General features: G+C 52.1%; 1 protein-coding gene across 1 annotated transcript in view; it reads right to left on the bottom strand.

Annotated features, from left to right (window-relative positions):
* Positions 1–23,979, bottom strand: part of Ksr1 (kinase suppressor of ras 1) — a 132,333-nt gene that overhangs the window by 36,248 nt on the left and 72,106 nt on the right. The window contains 1 exon segment of the mRNA XM_059271298.1: positions 18,472–18,612. Within this exon segment, the coding sequence (XP_059127281.1) occupies positions 18,472–18,612 (141 nt within the window).

A 23,979-nucleotide genomic window follows, 5' to 3' on the forward strand; every position in this document is an offset into this window, starting at 1 on the left:
CTTTTTATGATAAGATGTTTTCTGCCACAAAGGGCAAGGCTAACCAGAAACCCACCCACTGCTCTCAGTATTATGGGGATGGAGAAAACCAGGAAGTGTGCCAGGACTTCCGGCATGAAAAAATAAAAATAAAATAAAAACTCAGCTGGGCTTGGTGTGCCATGCTTGTTATCCAAAACTTGGGAGGCTGAGGCAGAGGGGACAGCAGTTCAAGTCAGGCGTGGCTACACAATAAGTTTGAGGCTGCCTGGGCTGCATAAGACCCCGTTTTTTTGTATGTTTGTTTTGTTTTCATTTGTTTGTTTTTATTTATTTATTTTTTTTTGGTTTTTCGAGACAGGGTTTCTCTGTGTAGCTTTGCGCCTTTCCTGGAACTCACTTGGTAGTCCAGGCTGGCCTCGAACTCACAGAGATCCGCCTGGCTCTGCCTCCCGAGTGCTGGGATTAAAGGCGTGCGCCACCACCGCCCGGCTTGTTTGTTTTTAAACAGTAATGACAACCTGGGTTTTCTTTGAATGGTTGGTTTTACTTGGTGGCAACTAATCCAGATGCGTTAGTGGACACAGAGTCTAGGACCTGAGGATGGAGGCTGCTGGAAGAATGTGATCCTGCCCAGAGTGCATCTGACCAGTGACTTCTAAAGCCTTCCTTCTGCTGGCACAAGCGACCTGTCACCCAGCAGTGAAGGTGACCAGGCTACCTCAATGAGGTACCCACCCTGCACATAAAGCGACCCAACGTTAAACAAGAAGAGAAGTCCCATGAGGCAGGCATGCTTGAATCAGGGGGACTAAGATAAGAAAGGTGCCCAGCCCCCACAGTGAGATGAGCCTCCCTGACCCCTAGGAGTGGTCCTGGTATCATGCCTCAACCCAAACAACTCAAAGCCCCTAACCTCACACACAGATGTGACTCACCCACCCACCAAGACGGGGACAGCACAGGGGAGTCCCTGTTAGGAAGTGAGGTCAAATCACAGTCTTTCCCCTGTATGCTAGAGAACCAGAAGCAGGTTAAGGATCAGCTTGCCTCCTGCTGAAGAGAAACTCACCCAGAAAGCCACTGGGAAACCCTCTCTAGCTTGAGAGGCCCCTGGCTGCCCTCTTGGAGGCCTATGGGAGACGGTCATTGGTCATCTAAGAACCACATCTGTCTCCCTCCGTCATGCCCTGGAGAGCTGGAAAAGGGATGGAGGCTGCGAAGCCACACTGGTTCTAAAAGAACTTCTGCTCACTCGGGCTGCTGAGCCAGGATAAAATGTGTTAACTGGAAGCTGAGAGAAGCCATATGCCCCGCCATGGATCCAATACGCCGCGGGGTTCACATGGATCATGAGTGGGGCATCAGGAACACTGCCTCCTTGGCTCTGCCTTCTCCCCCTCAAACACTATGACTTAAGTTTTCCAGTGAGTGACATTAAGTTATCCTTTCTGGTGACAAGGAGGAAGCAGGGCCAGTTGCAAACTGAGGTCATCCCAGCCTGTGACAATTAAGCCATGCCATTAACAGGAGCCTGCTGGTCTCTGTCCCCCACAGCCGGAGGCAGGGAAAGGTATGGCCAAACATGCCCCCGCCCCCAGTCTCCAGCAGCTGGCAGTGGCTGGGGTCACAGGTCATACTGAGTATCAGATGGTATCCTGGGACTTACCAGCAGCCACGGGGCAGCCTGGGTCTATACTTAGAAACTGTGCCGGCTGACACAGGGAGCCATCCGCACACATGTGGGCCAGAGGGAGGGTAGTGGTCATGCCAGGGCCCACGCTGCCTGGCCTGGGTCACATACACACAAATGCTCTGTAACTCCGGCCAGAGTTGAGGGGACAGTTGGAGTGAGGGTCTAGTTAGGGTGAGCTCTTAGCAGAGGGGACAAAAGCAGCTGTGAGGAGCTTCCAGGAGGCTTCCTTCCCACACGCCCCTTTAGGCTCACCCCTGCTTCAGGCTCCTCGGCAACGCACGCCAGTTCCTTTCCTGGTACTTTCCACTACCGCCTGGTATAGCTCTCTGGCTCTGGATGGCACCAGGTCTCACTGCCCAGCATCAGTGCCACCGACCGGGGCCTGCCTCCCAGCAGTCACCCAGCTCCACTTCCTGACATGGGCATAAGAAAGGACCCTTCCACTTTGCCATGGCCAAACCCACATATCCCGATGTCAACATGTAAATGAGTAGGTGTGGCCATGTTCAAATGATACTCAGGGACACTCACACTTGAATTTTACATCATTCTCATCTGTCACAGAATATTTTGTGCCACCCCTACCCCCCACCCCACCCCCGCCAGTTTGAAAAAAAAAATTCTTCATTCTTTAAACAATGGTGGGCAGATCTGGCCTGTGGACCACAGCTCTTCGGTCCTGACCAAGTGGGTTTATTCCGTCACTCCATACATACTTGCCAGCTCTGCCGGGCTTCATCCCCCAGAGGCCCTGGCCCTCACTGCTCCTCCTTTCCTGCTTCCCCTTGTGGTGGCATCCCTGGTCCCACCCCAGTCAACATCACGAGGGAGGGTCATCCAGGACAGGCTTCGGGTCCACGCCTGCCACTCAAAACACAGCCTGTGCTCATCAGCTTCTACGTCATCCTCCCAAAATAAAGAGAGGCCTGCCGGCTCAGGCTACAGAGGGAGACCCTGTCTCAATAAACAAACAGCGTCATCCTCAAGACCCCACAGTAAAGTTCAAGTCAAAACTGTAACAGTCTGTTCAAGACTCAGGGTTCCGTCTCTCACACAAAACCAAACAGTAGACAACAGGACAACTGGAATACCCTTTCAAAGCAGGGGCCAGGCTCGGGACTGCCGAAGGGCTAAGGCACTTGCTGCTCTTGCATTAGACCGGAGTTCAGTTCCAGGTCCTCTGTCTGACAGTTCATAACCACCTAAAACGCCAGCTCCAGGGGGCTCTGACATCTCTGGCCTCTGTAGGCACCTGCATTGGTGAGTGAGTGAGTGAGCGTGTGTGTGTGTGTGTGTGTGTGTGTGTGTGTGTGTGTGTGTGTGTGCGTGTGCACTCACACAGGCTTAAAAGTAATAAAAATCTTAAAAAAAAAAAAAAAAAAGACTGTTTGAAAGGAAGTCTTGGGGTTAGGGTAGATAGGGTAGATAGCCAAAGAGCTGCAGAAACCCTTGAGTGACACTTTGCTTCTGGAGAACCGGCAAATGAGAAACCCCCACCCTGGATCACACAGGGCTCTGCAGAGGGGCCGGACCTGAGTAAGCCAGGTTCAGAGGCCCTTAGCTGACCCTGCCTTGCTCGAGGGCACAGCTCCCCAGATCTTCAGGCTTCCCTGCCTCCTTTGTTGATGCAGCAGGTGACAGCTGGGTGACAAATGGCCATATGATATGCCACCACACCAAGCCACTTCTTGAAGCAAATGGGGAGGTGTGAGAACAGGCCTAAGTTGGGGCTGTCCCAGCAGTTCAGGGCACCATAAGGCCAAGAGCTCGTCCGAAACATTAGGGACAACCCAGCCCTCCTAAGGGACAACTAAGTCTCAGATGTAGTACAAGGACAGGGCCATGCCTCCAGCCTTCTTTACTGTTTGCTGGTCCCTGATATCTTCCCTACCCAAGTTCCTCCCCCATTTTCTCAGTGCCAAGGACTAAACCCAGAGTCTTGCATACGCTAAGCAAGCGCTTTACCAATGACCTATAACCCCAGCCCCAATCTCCCCATCCTCCTACCTACATCTGCCTCCTCCAGGTTTGCAGGACAAGAACCCTGAGTACCGGTGGCGAATCCTGCTGCATGTCTGTATCACAGCTGCATGTCTGACCCCCAGCAACAGTCCTGCAGGACCAGGAGCTAGTCCCAGACCCCTGGAGCAGGGCACCACATCAGTGGTCAGCACTGGAGGTTTGTCTTCTGGGTAGTTTGTCTGTCTGTCTCAGCAGGGAAGGAACTAGGTTTTCGGCAGGAGCCCAGGGCTGGAGACCTGAGAAGCAGATTCTTCTGTCTACAGACAAGGGATGCATTGTTTCAGAGCTCCCCATGGGCATCCAAAGAGGAGGTGCTGGAGATCTCTCAGGAGACCCCGCGGGCAGGCAGCCTTCTCTGTAGTTTTCCAGGGCCGCTGAATACTACCAGCCCCACAGCCCTGGGCCCCAAAGCTATGGAAGCCCAAAAGCTTCTGAGAGGATGGCTAGGACCTGAGCCAGGGGACTATCACCATGGCCACCAGGTTCTGAGGACATGAAAAAAGCCAATGGATACCCAAGAAAATGAGGAGAAACCCATCGCCTGCCAAAGTCAGTGGCAGACTTCAAAGGGACCTGAGAGATAATCTAGCCCAATAACGAATTTACAGAGGAAAAAAAAAATACAAGACCTAGGGAGGAGGAAACCTGCTGTGTCATCCAAACAACAGCACCGGGACAAGGCCCTGGCGACCTGCACCCCACAGGAACCAACACCAGAATAGGCTGTGCCTTAGGAAGGTCCCTGGCTTCCATGGCGGCCACACCACGTCCACGCACTGACTGGGGACTGCAAGAGAATGAGGGAAAGACAGAGGAGGACACAGACAGGAAGGCTGGGGTTGTCTGGCCTGGCTCTGGGATGGAGAAACTAACTGCAGCACTCTGGAAGCTTGGTGTGATCGTTCCAGAGAGCTGAAGAGGGAGGGGGTGTCACTGCACACAGCTGGACAGGGAGGCAGGGTTATCACACACAGCTGGACAGGGAGGCAGGGTTGTCACACACAGCTGGACAGGGAGGCAGGGTTGTCACACACAGCTGGACAGGGAGGTAGGGTTGTAACACACAGCTGGACAGGGAGGCAGGGTTGTCACACACAGCTGGACAGGGAGGTAGGGTTATCACACACAGCTGGACAGGGAGGTAGGGTTATCACACACAGCTGGACAGGGAGGTAGGGTTATCACACACAGCTGGACAGGGAGGTAGGGTTATCACACACAGCTGGACAGGGAGGCAGGGTTGTCACACACAGATCCAGAAGGAGGCAGGGTTTATGGTATACGGGTGGATCAAGGAGACAACAGGTCTAACCAATCTTGGTCGGAGTGGCGTCTGTAGGGGTGGAGTGGCGTCAGTAGGGGACAGTCTTAGGGCAGTAAACGTGGGGGAGAGGTTATGGCAGGCATTCTCTGCACACACTACTAATACTCACACTTGATTCCCCGAGGAAGGCTTTGCCATTTTCCTTTGAACCTCACACTGTGGGGAAGGCTTTGCTGAGGCCCTGGGGAACTGGACATGGCTGTGCCCACATCCACAGCACATGGGATCACTCGGTCCTTCACCCGCTCAGGGCTTTCTCTGCTCCCGGCAAGCCTAAGTCCTCCCGACCCAGGTGTCAAGGCCCAGTTCCTTCCAGGTCTTCTGAGCTGGTGCAACCCAGAGGCTGGGGGGAAGTCCCTGACCTCTGCCCTGAGCCTCACCTCCAGGGACAACTGCCAAACCACATGCTGGCCTCGTGGGAGAGCCCTATGTAATCCAAAGCAATCAGTCCTGGGATGTTGCTCTAGAACCCGAAAGTTCCTACCACAGATGATGGTAGCAGGGGACAAATCTTGCCCACCCTATCCACCCCCACTTTGGTGACAGGTACACTTTTTTTTTTTTTTTTTTTTTTTGAGACAGGGTTTCTCTGTGTAGTTTTGGTGCCTGTCCCAGCTCTCACTCTGTAGCCCAGGCTGGCCTCGATCTCACAGAGATCCGCCTGGCTCTGTCTCCCGAGTACTGGGATTAAAGGTGTGCACCACCACTGCCCGCCTGGCAGACAGGTACACTTTTTGTGACAGGAAGATGGAAATCTCAGAGTGCCAACTGTACTCAACACCTGGCTTCTGAGACAAGGCCCAAGATCTACAGGGGCCCATGACCCACTGATTCTTACTCAGCTTCTCCACATGCTTCCTCCTTTCCAACCAGTTTAACCACAAAAATAACAATTACGGGCACTGCCACCACTCAGTAAGAGGCCCAGGTATAAATGCTTGCTAGCTAAGGAAACTGAGGCTCGGAATGATTCAGTCAGTCATCTTGGGCCATGGCAGGTAAGTGCTGGACCTCGGCCCCACCTCTCCACGGTCAGCACTTACATTCTCTGTGTGGCCCAGCTTCCCTGTCCTGACCGACCAGAGGACTAAGGGGCAGGCTCAACCCCTCACAGCTGTCACAGGTCAGCTCCTGTGCATACGGCAGACTCAAAGCATGAAAGCAGCCAACCCCTTCATTATAAAGATGGGGACAGTTAGCTTCTAAGATTCAGACTGCTCCCTAGCCATGCTCTGCCGTAGGGAGGGGATATGAAATGACAGTTGCCTCCCCTAAAGTGCACGCTCCTCTCATACGTTCTATAGCCAGTTGGCAAAGCAAGGACTCAGAGTCCAGCCAAAGGGACCCGTTCTGAGGACCCCCGGAAAGGCTCTCCCCCGCCTACCTCACAACTCTCATCTGGTGCAGGCCGGCTGGAGCCTTGGGCTTCTCTCGGCAAGGTGGGTGGTGGGGTTCCTGGGTCCCCTGAAGCCTTTGCCATTACCCAGCTCCACAGGCAATGCATGGTGAGGGGGCCTGAGCACGGCGGCCCTGGCCCCCAGTGCCTGTCCCATGGAAGAACAAGGCAGAGAGAGGGGTTTCTGTTTTCATTACTAGCGAACAGTCACTGTGGCCAAAAATAGTCTGTGCTTGGGAGCCAGGGAGTCAGCACATACTTCCCAGAGCAGGTGCTGGGCGTGAGGCTGCACATAGGCTCTTGGCGGCCTCATGGCAGGGGGTGGGGACCCTGGCTGCCTGGACCCAGTTGTCCCTGCCCCACTAGCTCCCTCCAAAAGGCAAGAACTGAGTCAGGGTGAGCATTGTTGTCTCCTACCTCCCGTGAGTCATCTGGGGACTCCCCACCTCCACATGAACTACAGCTACCCTTCAGCCCCCACAGCCTCTAACACGTTTGGGGCACACAAAAGCCCTAAGAGTCACAACACGCCCTGGACAGCAGACAAGACATTGGCAAAGGAGCATGTACCGCTGTCACCTAGCTAGAAGTGACCCCAGGAGCAGTGACCCTTCCTCTCTCAAAATAAGAAAATGATAAGAAAGAAGTCAGAGCCGGGCGGTGGTGGCGCACGCCTTTAATCCCAGCACTTGGGAGACAGAGCCAGGCGGATCTCTGTGAGTTTGAGGCCAGCCTGGGCTACCAAGTGAGTTCCAGGAAAAGGCACAAAGCTACACAGGGAAACCCTATCTCGAGAAACCAAAAAAAAAAAAAAAAAAAGAAAAAAGAAAAAAGAAAGAAGTCAGGGTAGACTGTCAGTGTCTGGGGGTGATTTCATTTTCTTTTTGAAGTTTTCTACTTTCTAGTTTCCTTACAATGAACAGGGTTAGATTTGGGGAATATTTCTTTAAAGCAATAAATAACTGTTTTTTAAAATAAATAAAATTAAGGGGACTGGGGAGAGGGATTAGTTGGTGAAGTGCTTGCCACACAGGGAAAAGACCCAAGTTCACACCCCTAGAACCCCAGTAAAGGAATCCGGGCGAGGTGGCCCACATCTGTAACCTCTGGGTTGGGGAGACGGGGACTGGAAGATCCCTCAGGCTTGGTGGCCAGCCAGTCTACCCAGTCGGTGAGTTCCAGGTTCAGTGAGAGACCCTGTTTCAAAAAATAGGGCGACAAGCAACTGAGGAAGGCACTGATGTTGTCTTCTGACCGCCACATACACGCGCGCGCACACACACACACACACACACACACACACACGAACACGCTATAAACAAATTAAATAAATGCAAACATCCCAGGCATCAGAGCAGTAAGGACAAGGGCCCACCCATAAGAACTGAGAGAGAAAAGAAGAGAAAGTGAATTTTGAGTCCCAGTCTTCCAGTCAGACTTCCTGGAGAGGCCTGGCTCGGCCATGTCCCACCTATGTGGCCTCATAGGGGACATGTCACTTAGTTTTTCTTCCTTTGCTGCCCCCTGAGCATCACGCATGCTTTCTTGAAGGTGGCTGAGAGGACCGGACGGGACATCTAGGTACAGCTCCCATCAGTAACAAGAGCAACGGGCATCCTCGATAAATCATCACAGCCTAAATTCACCCGTGAACTACAACATTAAAAGAAAAGGATTGTAACAAAGAGGTCTGCCCGGAAGGAGACAGCCACATTCACGGTGTCTGTTCCCGGCAGCAGTAAGACCATGAGGTCAACCATTAGTAACCAGAACGATTACCACTCCCTAGACTTTGCACATTTTGAACCCGAACATATGAATAAGCACTGAAGAGCAGGGAAAATCTAACCTGGGCATTGTAGTGGAAACTCATAATCCCAGTTCTTGGGGTGTGGAGGCACGAAAGTCATAAGATCAAGGCTAGTCCTGGCTACATAGTGAGTTAAAGGCCAGCCTGGGATCGTGAGATGCTGTCACAAAACTTGGGGGGTAGGAGGCTAAACCCAAGAACCAATGATGGTCTCTGAATGTGATTACAGGTCTTATTTTCTTTGCTCATCTGTATTTTATAAAATAAGCATTTACTACTTTCTTAGAGAAATGTTAATTGAAAAAATCAAAACCATCACCACCAACAAAACTTGCCTCACCAATTATATTCTAGGAACACGGTCTCAGCAGAGCCACAGGGGAGCTGAGAAGCCAGTCTAGGCCATCTCTGAGCCAGAGGCCTGTGGCTCCTCCGTGAGCACAGGAGTCCTGTCTGCCGATGGTCACATGAGGCCTCCAGGTGACCCTCTCCGATGGGGGCTGAGGGGCACAGATGCCATGAAAGCTACAACAGTAATAGTTATCACACCAAGGTGTGTCCACAGCCTTCTTTCCTGATGCTGGCAGGGCGTGAGGACCCCCCCCTCTGGAAACCCCACCACCCTGTAAATTACTGAAGATTACTAGGCGGAGCTCTGCCTTCTTTTTCCTTTGAAAATTTGAGACACCCAGGAAGACTGGAATTTGCTATCCTCCTGCCTCAGCTTCCTGAGTAGCTTGTATTGCAGAGCTGCATCCCTGTACCTGGTCAGGAACCTGTTTCTGAATGCAGGTGGCCCTCGGCCCTTCAGGCTCCTCCACCCAGGCTGGGCCCTTGGACCCAGCTCTCACCTTCCTAACCTGTTACTGAGCACAGTATGTGACCATGTGACCAAAGCCGATCCAATCAGAGCCCTGCCTGAGGTTTGGCCATTACAGGTCCAAGGGAAATGGACTTTTTGACAGGCACACACAGTGGGAAGGAGTGAGGCTGAGCTGTCCATTTCCTGCATGCCTGCCACACGAGGCTGCTCATCCAGGAGGCAACTTCCTAACAGCATCAATCCCTGTACACATACTGCTCCAGGCCTGTGTCCTAAATCCACTGGTAGCTGCATTTACAGAAAAGCCTCAACTAGTGGGAGGAGCATACAACAGCTTTGCCTGGTAAGTATTTACTCTGTCCCTGATACCCTGCTCTCTTTCTACCTAGCCATCCTCCAGTCAACCAGTCAGCAAAGAGCACTGGGGATATTAGACTGAGCACAATATAGTCTTGCCCAGCAAGAACCAAAATAAAGAACAAATTCAAAAACTAACTAAAATGTGTGTTTGAAATCTGTAAGCGCTAGGAAGGAAACAGCGCTGAGTGAGATTGTGGTGGGTATGAGAGGCATCTGATTTAGACAGGGCAGCTTCTCTAGGGCCCTGCAGAGGAAGAGGAGGCATTAGACTGAGGACAAGAATCCACGGGGGAGAAGAAATGAATATACAAGGGCCTGTGGCTGCGACAGGAAATAGCCTTGTTCCAACGCCTGCAAAGGGAGAAGAGGCAGGAGGTGAGGAAGGAGACGGACCCTGACACTTCAGGGTCTTGAAGGGATGGTGACGAGGCTGAGTGTGACCAGGTATCGATGAAGGACTGAGCTCAGAAAAGCCAGATTTCTGGATGTGCAAAGCAAAACCACACCGGGATCAGGCACAAAGAAGCGGAGGGAGGGGGAAGTGGAGAGGGGAGTGGCAGAGGTGTGCTGCCTGCCGAGGGAAAAGACCCAGATGGATCTGGGATGTGCATGGACACAGAGCCGGATGGAGGGAGCTGCGAACTGACTGGGGGGCGGGGGCGGAGGAGGCAGAAGGTACCAGACATGACTCCACACTTCTCACTAGAACAACCAGCAGATGAGAAAACAGGAGCAGAGAAGTTAAGGGAACTGTCCACGCACACAGCTGGCGGAGGGCAACTCTGTATTCTGTCTGTCCCTGGGCAGGCCTCAGCTCACCTATCCAGAGGTCACACTCTCAACAATATTCCTTTCCAAGACGGCTAAGCTTCTGGGAGCAGGGGACCCTAGAACTCACCTGCTGCTGGTTGTTAAAAAGAAGGGTGACGGACTAGGGATAGATGGCTCAGTGGTTACGAGTGTTTGTACAAGGATGAGGACTTGAGTTCAAATCCCCAGAACCCCATAAAACATTCAGTATGGCTCATGCACAGGAGGAACTCTATGCATGCGGGGGTAGAGATAGTTGGGACTGCAGGCTACCAGCCAAGTTTCCGGTTCAGTGAGAGACCCTATCTCTAAGGAATAAGGTGGAGAGTGATAGAGAAGGACACCCAACATCTCCTCTGGCCTCCACATGTGCACACACCTGCGTACACACATGTACACACTAAACACACACAAAAGGTTGCTGTGGGATGGTCTGTATGTGCTCTGATTGGTCAATAAATAAAACACTGATTGGCCAGTGGCCAGGCAGGAAGTATAGGCGGGACTAACAGAGAGGAGAATTGAGAGAACAGGAAGGAGGGGAGAGACACTGCCAGCCGCCGCCATGACAAGTAGCATGTGAAGATGCCGGTAAGCCACGAGCCACGTGGCAAGGTATAGATTTATAGAAATGGATTAATTTAAGATATAAGAACAGTTAGCAAGAAGCTTGCCATGGCCATACAGTTTGTAAGCAATATAAGTTTCTGTGTTTACTTGGTTGAGTCTGAGCGGCTGTGGGACTGGCGGGTGACAGAGATTTGTTCTGACTGTGGGCCAGGCAGGAAAACTCTAGCTACAAAAGGTAGCAAGGGAGGAAGTTTTGCTTTGCAGGGCAGTGTTGACACAAACATTTCCCTATGTAGTCTGGTTCATCAGATCTCTTTGAGAGCAATCCTGTCTTCCCAGAGGAGGGCGCACACATGCAAGCTAGCAGCTTGGAGGCTAGCAGTATCCAGAGGGGATAAGTACACACCACTCCAAAACCACCCGCCACAGGCACATGCTGTTGTTCAAGTCCAGCCTGGAGCCTTTGGACACGACAGCCTGGAAATGGTTGCTATGGTGATTTAAGGCCTCCCCAGAGTTCACTGGCCTGCCACTTTCACCGGTTCAGATGACAGAGCTCCTGTGACATCTCAGCCCAAGGGGCAGGACAGAGCCATGACTGAAGCAGCCAGATCCCTGTCCTCATAGCACATCCAGTCTGGTCACCTTGGACTGTACTCCATAACCTAGAACTCCAAAGAGCTAGGAGTTGGGCTTGTAGACCAAAGGACCACACAACACAGGCTTATCAGGTACACTCTCACCTGTGACTCTTTGCAGACTGTCAGAGCCCAGTGGCACCCTTGCCCTGGAAACTTAAAAGATACCTTGGCCCAGGATCAGAAGAAAATACATCACTCCATCAACTGGAAAGTGTCATATACCTAGAATGGTAAACAGTGTACAACCACGGCTAAACACACGCTCATAACCACGGCTAAACACACGCTCATAACCATGGCTAAACACAGCTCACCGAGAGTGAATTAACTAGTGAGAGTCACGTACACCCCTCCACTTGGGATCTGTGGCCCTCAGTCACCCGCTTTGCATTGTGGCTGTCTGTAACCGGTGTATTCTCCAGCTATAAGCCCTCAGGGCACATTATTGTATTCATCAATGAATCCCCAAGAGAATTCCTTTGGGTGCCCAGCAAAGAATAACTGATTGATGACTATGTCATGAACGGACAGGAAGAAGAAGGCGGGGAGAGGGCGGCAAGGAGGGGAGGGGTGTGAGAGCAAGGCAGCCAACTCTGTCACACCACCACAGACAGTGACACTGAACGGGGCTCTTCTGGGGCCTGGGGTTGGGTGGAGCCCATGGCTGTGGATCACAACAAGCTGAGTTCGAACCCGGACCTCGCCACCAGCTAACACAGTGTACAATGCTGACAAGTCAACTTCTCCAAGCTTCGGTTTGCCAAGCCAGAGAATGATGCCCTTTCCCCCTTCCCCAGGTGTAAATATGCAACAGGCTCGTGTGTGTGTGCATGCTGGTGACACACACTCGCACACTCCCCTACACGACACAAGCCTGTCACTTGTGTTTTCCCTTTCACATGCCAACTTCAGCTCCTTCTCTGTCTGGTTGGATGTGGCAAACAGAAGCATGCCAGTCCACCACTGGGCCGCTGCTGGCCCATCCTAAGCAGGGAGGACTCTGTGGTCCAGTGTGCGAAGCTGTTCCTGAGTTCCAGCATCCATACTGAGACCGGTCATCTAACACAACGATCTCACTTCCTCTGGCACAAGCTACCAGGGCAGACACTTCTCTACTGATCCCTCCTCAAGGCAGTGGACCTGCTTCCTGGGAAAGCCCCCAGCTGCTGGAGAGCAAAGGGCCAGGCCTCTGGCTCCCAGGGGGTAAGCGGGGCTGAGGGGAAGAGTAAAGAGGCTGGGAAAAGGCCCACAGGACTCACTCTGTTGATCTCTACCTCGGGGACCAAATGCCAATGTGCTTTTTGTTGTTTGTTTGTTTGTTAGAGAACCCTCCTATCTTTGGAGCCACACCCAGGCACACACAGGCACACAGGCCACACCCAGGCACAGCCACTCCCAGCCAGTGGGAGGTCGAGATGGTGACGGTGGTGGTGGTGGTGGTCAGGCGCTCATCCCCAGAGAAGGCCTCTTCCAGCCTAGAGCTGAGAGGACAGAAGAAAGGGAGAAGAGAACCCTGCCTATCTGACCCACAACACAAAGTCCTTTACGGGACCCATGGACATCCTCAGCTCGCAAGTGCCAGTTATAAGAGCTCATGCAGGACGGACATACGGTGAGTGAGGCTCTGTGCTGGACCCTATGTTCTCCGCAGCATCCGCCTCTGCCTGGTAGAAATGATCCTGGCCGGCCCTTCCCACTTCCTTTAAAAACTTCCAACAGGGGAATTGCTGAAGGGGAAGAAAAAAAAAAATGGCTCCTGGCCAGCAGGCTCTGAAATCATTTCCCCCGTTGCAGCCAGAAACCAAAGCTGTGATGTTTAGATTTAACCTGCGGGGCAGGAGTGGCTGGAAATGGTTAGTGTGGGAGGCAGAGGGAGGGGCCTCGCCTCTGAACTTGCCTCCAGGCCCTTTCCCAAGCCCTGTACTTCCACTCTCTAGGCCGCAGGGCCCCCAAGCAGGTGGCTGCTTCCTCCCGAGCTTCTCTCTAGCAAGCCCATGATGAACTCTGCCTGCTAACCAGTGGGAGCTTTATTTTCCTGAAAACAATTCCCATAGTCACCCTTCGTCCCTTGCTCTCTCACATGCTTCAATTATCCCCCTTAAGACAAACCCACACTCTGTGCTACACACACACACACACACACACACACACACACACACACACACACACACACACACACACGGAGTTCCTGAACTGGCCCAGTTTCCTTACCAGCCTCCTCCCAGACCCTTCTCCAGTGTATCCTATGAGCACAGCTCTGGCTTTTCCAGCCATGTGGGAGCCCACAGGAGTTTCCTAGGGAAATCTAAGTTTGTTTTAACCATCCATGAGAGGATGACTGGATCACGGCCTGGGTGCCAGGTGTTTGGAAGGGTCTCCTTTGGTTGTATCTAGCAAGGGGGAGGTCTTTTGCCTATTGTTATAAATAGCCCTTTGGAATAAAGTTCTGGACCGGTCGGTGGATAAGGATCCAAGCCCTCCCGAGGCTATCCTGTGTCTCTATTTGTTTCTCTTCCCTCTTTATTTCTATCTAAATCTCTTATCTCTCACTCCTCAAGAGTATCCAGGAAGAGGTGGGGGCTGGTCCCCCACACAGCCACAGGGGCCCCACAGATACTGTTCCCTTGTCTGGGTGCTCTTCTTAGTTAGGGGCTGAAAAGTCACTTCCCTGGTACTGTCTGATGTCTTTCCTAGTGTGATCTTTCCTTGACTGTCTAGGATGAGTCTGTCTGCTGGCCTCACACATACCATGCTGGCTTCCATTAGAGTACCTTATGTCGGCTCTCAACTTGTGTTTTATCCAAGTCTGGAGCTAATGGGACAGAGAGAGTGTCAGAGCAACCAAGCTCTTGGCACAGGCCCTCTTAGGCAGACTCAAGACCTGCACAGCTCAAGTGCAGAGACAGCCCAACATCCACACAATTTAAAGCTCATGTTGATACAGAACCATGCAGAGTTCAGGCTGCCAGTATATCTAAAACATCATTTCCTGGGCTACCCACTGTGGAAGGAGTAGAGCATCCCCACCACTGAGGTCCCATTAGGCAAAGATTCTGCCCAGGGTCTGCATTGGGCATCCCCAGGTGTGGGGAGAGAGGAGGAATCCAAGATTTCCAGGTAAGAAGAACCACAGCAGGCACTGAGCTGTGGAGGGCTGGGATCCACTCAAGTGATGTGCTGGCTAATTTTATGTCAACTTGACACAAGCTAGACTCATCTGAGAGGAGGGAGCCTCAGTTGAGAAAATGCCTCCATAAGACTGGGCTGTAGGCAAGACTGTAAGCCATTTTCTTAATGATTGGTGTGGGAAGGCCCAGTCCATCGTGGTTGGGGCTACTCCTGGGCTGGTGGTCCTGGGCACGTACGTATGTATAGGAAAGCAGGCTGAGCAAGCCAGAAAGCAGCACTCCTCCATGGCCTCTGTGCCAGCTCTCCCAGGTTCCTTCCTTGACTTCTTTAGTTATGAACAGTGAAGTGGAAGACAAATGAACCCTTTCCTTCTCCAGCTGCTTTTGGTCCTGGTGTTTCCTCACTGCAATAGCAATCCTAGGTAAGACAGGTAAGGGCAAACGGAAAGAATGTGGTCACCTCGGCTTACCAGGAGCCTGGGAGTGGAGCTGTCACTCCATAATCATGTCAACTCAAAGTAATTAATTTCTTTTGAGGCAGTGTCTGGCTATGCAGCCCAGGTTATCTTCGAACTGTGTAGCTCAGGCTAGACTCAAACTCACAACCTTCCTACCTCATCTTCCTGAATGCTGGGATTAAGGGTGTGTGCCGCCACATGGGCCTGGCTTGACATCCTTCTTTCTTCTGTTGCCTGGCAAGTGACCACGAACACTGTCCAACCTGCAGCATAAAGCTGAGGTGAGGTAGGCCAACCCTAGGAAGGCGATGCTGTAAAGGAGAACCTATCTTCAGACGGCTTCATGTGTATGTGATTCATGCATCTGTCTTCCTCAGCCGTGAAGCTGTGAAGAGTCAAGGTCAGCACAAGCTTCAAGAGGTGGAAGGTACAAATCCTACCACATAAAGACCATTCTCCCCCCTGCCACACACACACACACACAGAGGCTTCAGGGGCAGCCCTAAGACACATCATCCTGTGGTGAGATGCCAAGGCTGGACCCTTCAGCTGCCAGGCGTCCTGGATCTGGTATACTGAGAGATGGAGAGATACTGAGAAGAACCCCAACACCCCCAACCTCCATCCCCATGGATGCCAGGCACGCTGGGGCTAGGTAAGTGGGTTCTGTGGGCACAGACTCTCAGCCTCATTCAGATGCTGATGTCACCGTGAACACCTGTGTAAGCAAGCGGTCCCATCTAAACACAATCATTCATGCAACAGATTCCTTCTTTCCTTCCTCCCTCCGTTCCTCCTGGTGCTGAGGATAGAACCCAGAGGCTCACTCTGTGTGTGTGTGTGTGTGTGTGTGTGTGTGTGTGTGTGTGTGTGTGTGTGTGTGTATGTGTGTGGTCTTCCTTTTCCTCTTCAGCTCCCGGGGATGTCCCTGCTCCCTGCTCCCGCACAGCAGGCCAGCCATCACTTGAGTGGACCCCAGCCCTCCCCAGCAGGCTGGGAAGGGTTCATGGTCTCTTTCCAGGCACTCATCTACCGAGCTGCATCCCCGACCCACGGTCAGACATCCTGAAGAATTCTCTCACTGTTGTGCTGGAGAAGCAGAAGGAGGTGGATTTTCTGGATTTACAGAGGCGAGAGTAAGACTAACATCACGCAGAAGTCATCCTGCACGATCCCACTAGAGCAAACAAAAGACAGGAAGGGAGCGAACGTGAACTGTTGGCTTCAATGACTGCAGCATGCATGGAGAGGTCTGGCCAGGGCACCCGCAACTGTGAACAAGGCGGTCATCTCAGAGCCCAGGAAGAGGGAGGCCTCTGCTTGCTCACTTCATAACAACCCCTGCCGTTGTGCTGTGTGAAAGCAGCTTACAGGCACCCATCGGTATCCATGGGTCTCTATTTGTTCCCTGATCACTTCTTGCAAGTGTGTGGGAGTGTAACTGTTAACACTCAAGGAGCCTGTTGGACAAAGCAGTCTCCCTCAGTCTTACTCCCGCCCTCCCTTTTCTGCCTACAACGTGGACCACACTGCACATGAGGGTAACTGGGGCCAGTCAGGCTGAGATCCACTCACTCCCCAACCCTACGATAGGTCAAGGCACGCTTTATGTTGGTGCCATTTTCCACTCAGAAATGTCTCCTAGGGGAAATTACCGAGTATTTACAAAGACTGCCATATCTAAGTGCCAATGGCTGGAATTCACCTTTGTCTGATAACTGATCACACCCACTGTGAAAAACAGTAATAAAGAAACAATAAATAAGACACGAAAGTGTGAAAACATGAGACAAACACACTGGGTTAACTGTCAAAAGATGAGAGCAAAGCGTAAGACTGCTCTAGATGTCCCAACGGGCCACAGAAGGACCAGATGAGCAACACACTTAAATTCCAATCTGAGCGGCCACACTTGAAAAGGACAAAACAAAACAGCCAAGCAGGAGCAGGGTGATGCACACCTATAAGCCAGCATTTGGGAGGCAGAGGCAGGAGGACCACCTCACGTCTGAGGCCACCTTGTGGTCTAGGCAGAGTTCCAGGCCAGCCAAGGCTATATAGCAAGATCCTGTCTCAAACCAACCAACCAACCAACCAACCAACCAACCAACCAACCAACCAACCAACCACACCAAATGACAGAGGAGATTAATTTTAGTAATGTTATAAACCCTCATATGCCCAAAACCGATTGTTCCTTCAACCTGTGGCAGACAGGAAACGACACACACAAGGTAATTTCATACTTTCTTTGGTATCCAGGCTTCAGATTACAGCTCTCATCTCAAAAGGTATAGCTAGAGCCCCAGGAGACCAACGACTCCCAGCCTGGCTGGCCGGTCCTAACCAACCCCCTGAAAATGTTATAGAGATTTTTACACTGGGGGAAAGGATCAGAATTGCAAAGGGTTGTTTTGTTTTTTGTTTTGTTTTGTTTGTGAGTGGCAGGGATGTGCAGGACACTCCCCCCCCCGCCCCCCCCCCCCCGTTCTCTTTCCTCAGCACCCTCCCTCGCAGAATGGACTTAACTTTAAGCGCTAGCGAGGGTCCGTCTTTTACATTTTAGAACAGACGTAGGAGATTTTACGAGACTTGACCTGCTGAAGCCCAGCTTCCACATGGTTGCTTATGGTGGCTCCCTGAGTGCTGCCCTGTACCCTGATACAGTCTTCAAGTACACTGGCTGGTTAAGTGATTAAGCTGCGGGTGGGTTGGATGGATGGATGGAAAGACGGACTGAAGAAGAAAAGCAACAAGCTCAGCAGTGGGGAGGGTAAACTGAGCCTGGATTCTTGTTTCCCAGTCCCCTGACTGCCACTTGCCAGCTGTGTGTCCCTGAATATAAAGCAATGGCAAAACCCTCTTGCGAGAACTTTGACAGAGTAAGATAACAATGTCATTTTCTTTTAATATGTGGATGAGTGTTCTGTTTGCATGTATGCGTGTGCACCACATGCGTGCTTGGTGACTGTGGAGGCCAGAAGAGGGCCTTTGATCCCCTGGAACTGAAGTTATGGGTGGTTGTGAGCCACTCTGTGGGTACTGGGTCCCGGTACTGAACCTGGGTCCTCTGTAAGAGAAGTAAGTACTCTTAACCTCTGAGCCATCTCTCTAGCCCCAAGGTTACAATGTCAGTCAGTGTTAAACACAATGTCTGCCATAGAGTCAAGGATTCCAGAAAAGAAGGTCATCGTCATGATCAAATGAATGAGCAGTGTGGTGAGGCTGCCCCAGTTTATGAGGCAATGGCACCCGGGGCACTTGCTGTAGCCACAGGTACCCTGGGTTCCTACTGGATGCTGCAGTTCCCCGAATCCTATACCGCCCTCTCTCCCCTCCCAAGAGCGGAGCATGTCGCCCCTCTGTCTTAGCCCTGTGAGCCTCGTTCTCAGGTCTGGATGTGGCCCCTGCTTGTCCCCTCTTGCCTGTCCCTGGCCTGGGTCCTGCTGCATACCTGCACCACTTCGGGCCTCACGTTGAAGATGTACAGCCAGTCACTGAAGCGCGGGTAGCTGTTGAGCTCGGCAGTCCGGTCACTGGGGGTCACGCTCAGCTTACACTGCCGCTGCTTGCAGATGTATCGCACCAGCTTTGCCTGTGGGAAGTCCAGCAAAGAAAAGGTCACCTTTATGGGTAGCAAAAGCATGTGGCAGCCATGTGCCCTCTGGGAGACGCCAGGGATGTGCTGAGAACTGGGGCCAGCAGGGGGCGGGGGAAACCCCTTGCTGTCACTCATGGTGCAGAGAGGCTACAGATGGGGAAAGGAGTTAGGAGGGTCTGGTCCCAAGTATGGCGGCCCCCCTTCACTGAGGCCAGCCCACTGCTGGCCTCAAAACCAGCTCCTCAACAGTAAAGGTCACAACCATTCAGAACGGCGGCCAGCTAAACAGAAGCCCGCCTTCCTGCTTGGGGCACAAACATGGGTAACTGACAACAAGGAAAGTGAAGAGACCCGCAAAGATGGAGCAACCTTCCAGCTGTGATTCAGACAGCCTGGGTTGGGGCAGAAGGTCTCCCCTGGCTCTGGGATGCTGGACAAGTTACTTATCCTTCCCCTCTGAGACACACACACACACACACACACACACACACACACACACACACACACACAGATGATAATAAAAGATGCTCCCTCAGAGAGTTTAAGAGACAAGCAGTCAGCTCATCACTGCACAGAGCACCCAACGAGATGGCTGTGACTACTGGGTGGAGACAGTGTTGGTGACAGCCCTTGACACAGGCTATCGGGGATACACACCCCAAGATGTCAGCAAATTCCAGACCCAAGGGGAAAATGTCCAAAGCTTTCAAAAGACCCAAGCAAGATAAGCTTGAACAAGGACGGACTGAGCCGGGTCAAGCACAGGGCTCTGACCAGCACTGAGGAACACCGAGGGCAGAGGCAAGACACACATACGGAGGGCACAGCTGGCATAAGCTTGGAAAGGAGGCTCCTTCAGCTCAGGCTACCCAGCAGGCTCCAACGGGGGGGAGTATGCCACCACCCAGAGAACCGAGCGGAGCAGCTACCTGGTTTGGCTAAGCCAGTGGCACCCAGTGCCTATGAGACTATCTGAGACCAGATTCACGTCCTATTGTAACTCCGTGTCCCCAAAAGGCAAGCACCACCTAAAAGCCAGACCCTGACACTTAGAATCTCAGGCCCAGAAGGGTTTGGCTGTCTAGGTAACGCATCCCTTTTCCCATCACCTGACAAGATCTCAGTGTGTTTCTCAAGAGTTTGATGACATTTGTGACCTTATTAACATACATCCTAAAACACTAGTAAATATTGGTCGGCCAGATGGCTCAGCCAGTAAAAGTACTTTTGTCACTAAGACCGATAAACTAACCCTGAGTCTGACCTCTGGATCCCACATGAAGGAAGAAGGGAAGCAACTCATCCTTGATCTTCACATGTATGCTATAGAGTATGTGCACATGCACGCGCACAGGCGCGCACCACACACACACACCAGAAAGAGAATACATGTTTTTTTAAGATAGAGAACAATTGAGGGAAATATCTGACATCAACTCTCACTTCCACATGCACAGGCCTACGTGAACACATACACACACATGCACATACATTCACACATGCACATACATTCACACATACACACATGCACACATACACATTCACGCATACACACACATGCACACATACACACACGTACACATACACATACATGCAAAACACATAGATCAAATTTTTTTAAGCATAATTTGGCTCCACTGGTAATCTAAAAAAGACTCTTTTCTCAGCCCTCCCGAGAGCTACTGGTCCTCTCACAAGGGCCCAAATCATGCTAACCAGGGTCAAGAGGGTTAGTTGTAACTGGAATCATTGGTAGTAGGGAAACAAAATCAAATTAATCCTCTCAGGATGTTAGGATGTTTGGCGACAGTGCTAGCGTAAGTGAGTCCAGGATATTCTGCACCCTGTTCTGATGCCCAGGGCAGACAGTACTAATCATACTCTTCATTGAGCCCAGAATATTCTGCACCCTGTTCTGATGCCCAGGGCAGACAGTACTAATCACACTCTTCATTGAACCCAGGATATTCTGCACCGTGTTCTGATGCCCAGGGCAGACAGTACTAATCACACTCTTCATTGAGCCCAGGATATTCTGCACCCTGTTCTGATGCCCAGGGCAGACAGTACTAATCACATTCTTCATTGAGCCTAGGATATTCTGCACCCTGTTCTGATGCCCAGGGCAGACAGTACTAATCACACTCTTTGTTAATTAGCCTCGCAACCCCCAGTGTATTTGCTATTCTACCAGGAAACCTATGATCCTGAAAAATCTTCAGGGCAAAGTTCACAAATGTCATTGCACAGATACCACTTTTACTGTACAGACCTAAGTACAGACACGCCCATGCTTCCCTGAGGCTCGGATCCATTCTTTACAGTATGAGCAGAGGCAAACTCTAAAACCAGAGGCCCTAACCCCTTCCCTGGCTCGTCCCCACATCGCCCACCATGCCCTACTACTCCCATGACTTCCTCATCCAGCGGCTGAATACCTGCCCCCCCCAGATGAACAGGTCCCAGTTCAAATCTGCCACTTAACTGGTTGGGAACCTCGAGGAAGTTCCTTCCTTCCTGAGTCTCACTTCACTCCTCTACACCCCCAAAGAACTAGCTCCTGCTGAATGAGGATATGGAACCCCCACAAGTAACACATTAGGTCCCCCTACTCTCCATGAAGGCAGGGCCTGTGTCTCTCCTCACTCAGTTCTGCCCCCCTTGTGTCTGGTACTGCACCCGGGTGTGACGTGTGTTCACAAATGGCTGAGGATGGAAGGAGGAAGGGAAACACCAGAGCCCTATCCTCAGGATCCCCCCCCCCCCCCCCCCCGTCTCCCTGCCTCCCTGCCTGCCGCCTCCCTCCCTCCCTCCCTCCCTCCCTCCCTCCCCCCTCCCTGTCTACCTCCCTCTCTGCTTCCCTCTCTCCCCTGCTCCCTCCCTGCCTTCCTCTCTCCACAGCAAATGGCCTGTACACCACAGCTTCAGAGGGTTGACCAGAGGCAGGCCTACCCACCAGATAGCTGTACGAACTCAAAATTATCCTTTTCCACATTAATGAAAGAGGCTAGACTCCTAATGTTAACAACAGCGTCAATGATGACCATCCATCACAGTGTGGGGTTCACACTGGACCTCTGGGGACGATTTGTAACATATCTGTTTTACACAGGACTTTGGCCGTGGCCAGCTAATGCAGGGAAGCACCACCCTAGCCTAAGCCTGAGCCAGCCTGTGGGTCTCGGGTTCCGCCTATCCGCCCTCCCTAGCCTTGTTCAGTCACTCACTCATCTTTGTGCCAGTGAACCTCTTGCCAAGAATCCTTGGACCTAGGCTGGGTTTCCACACCCCTTCCTCCAGGAAGCCTCTAGGCCCTTGCCCAAATGAATCTCGTTCCTTCCAGCTTGTCTGCCTCTCTTCCTTTGGTATGAGTTCTGCAGAGCCAGAGGTCTAGTCTGCATCTCTGACCACCACTAGATGCCCAGAAGCCTGGCACACGGTTTGCTGTTTAAAAAAAAAATGGTGGCGCACATCTTTAATCCCAGCACTCAGGAGGCAGAGGCAAATGGACTTCTGAGTTTGAGGCCAGCCTGGTCTACAAATTGAGTTTTAGGACAGCCAGGGCTACACAGAGAAACCAAACCAACCAAACAAACAAAAAAAAAAAAAACAACACTTTTTCCCAGCGTGGCATGGGAAAAAGCTACATTCACTCCACACTCTACCACTGAGGTATACCCTAGTCTCATCTTTTTATAAAAGCTGTCGGAGATCTGGGCTAAACATCTCAAAGCAGGCCACGGGCAGGACTATATAGAACTTGAAGTGACTCCTCATTACACCCAGATCACAGCTCACACTGCCAGTCTGAGGAACAAGCTCCTGGCGTGCTGTGACCGCTGGCAGCTCGGGGTCCTGGAGCTGCTGTCCCCTGTGAACTCACTCTATTACGGAGCAGTGCTCGCTCCTGCCCATGCGTAGGAAAGAGAAGGCGTCTGGCCGGTGAGGGCCCCTATCACAGGGAAACGGGGCTGCTCTACTTTTTCTGAGAGTCAGGGCAACTACGGAAGCACCAAATGGCCACTTTCTGAGACAAACCGCAGGAAGGCCTGCCCGCCAGCCCAGGGGGTGTGCCAGGGGACCTCTCACTGGTGGTGTCATTTCCTCTTCATCACAAACCCCACAAGATCTACATTTTCCAGAATTTAAAAGCACCTGAGGTTCCTGTGAAGTGACCAACAGTGCCGGGAGCCGCTGGGATGCTGGCCACAGGAGAGGGCCTCGGTCTGCCCACCCCACCACCCCGATAGTCGTTTGCGTCAGGAGTGTGGGCCCCTCTGTGCTCTGACACGCGGGCAGGTTTAGAGTGTGAAAGAGCTTTGGTGAGCCCACAAACAAGTTGGTAGGTACTGTATACAGCAAGCACTCACTGAGCAGCCTGGACTGAGAGATCTACTTTCTGCTCAGAGTTTTGACAGTTAAGAGCAAAGACAGAGAAAAGCCCAAGGACTCAGCTTTAACCTGGAGAGGACAGGGGCACCTGGGGGCTGAGGCCGGTGAGTTTCTACCCACAAAAACACTCAGAACCGACAAGAAAAACGCAAGTCCCACAGCTTTATTGCCAGCTACCTGGGCCATCCCTGGAGATCCCACTGACTAGAAAGGGCTTGCACAGGGCGGCTGGCTGCAGACCAGCCACTGTCATTGGACTGGCTGATGTCAGGCAAACACACTACCCACGTGCAAGGATGCTCGAGCCCCATGTTTATCTCTAACACCTGGTCTACCTGGTGAGCTCCATCCCCGGAGATGGAGAACTCAGACAGACCTCAGCCCCATGCCACCTCCCACGTGGCAGGAACTAGATCACTCCAGTTTCCCCATCTGTCTGCTGTGTTCCCTGGGGACTCCATTGCCAATACGCTCTCCAACACCCAGGACACGACAAGTGTTCGGGAAACAGGACCCTGTGAGTGTCACTTCAGCTCAGCCAGCAAGACCGCCTCAGTGGGAAGAGGCACAGGGACCTCTGGTGGATGTCGTCCGAGCCACACCTCATACCTCCGGAAAAAAACACCTCTTTCCAGAGAGCTGACTCTGCAAATGACATCAGCTCCGCCCTAAAGGTGCAGGCCCTAGGCTCGTGAGGTCCCTTCTGCAGGGGACTTATAAACCAGAGATACGGACTAGGAAAGTGGCCAGATGCCATGACCTTTGCCATCCTGACCCTGACTCAGGTGTTGACGATGGCAGGGCCCAAGTCTCCATGTCCAAATGCAGGGCAGGGAGTTATGTTTATGGGAGCAGATGTGCAATGTTGGGATATACAGGGGCCGATGGATGCCGGGAGCAGGCTGAGGCCGACACCAGAGTCTCTCGTACGGAGGCAAGCTACCTGGATTATGAAAATTGGGAAACTGT

Source organism: Peromyscus eremicus, chromosome 8a, assembly GCF_949786415.1.
Source record: "Peromyscus eremicus chromosome 8a, PerEre_H2_v1, whole genome shotgun sequence".
Taxonomy (NCBI): Eukaryota; Metazoa; Chordata; class Mammalia; order Rodentia; family Cricetidae; genus Peromyscus; species Peromyscus eremicus.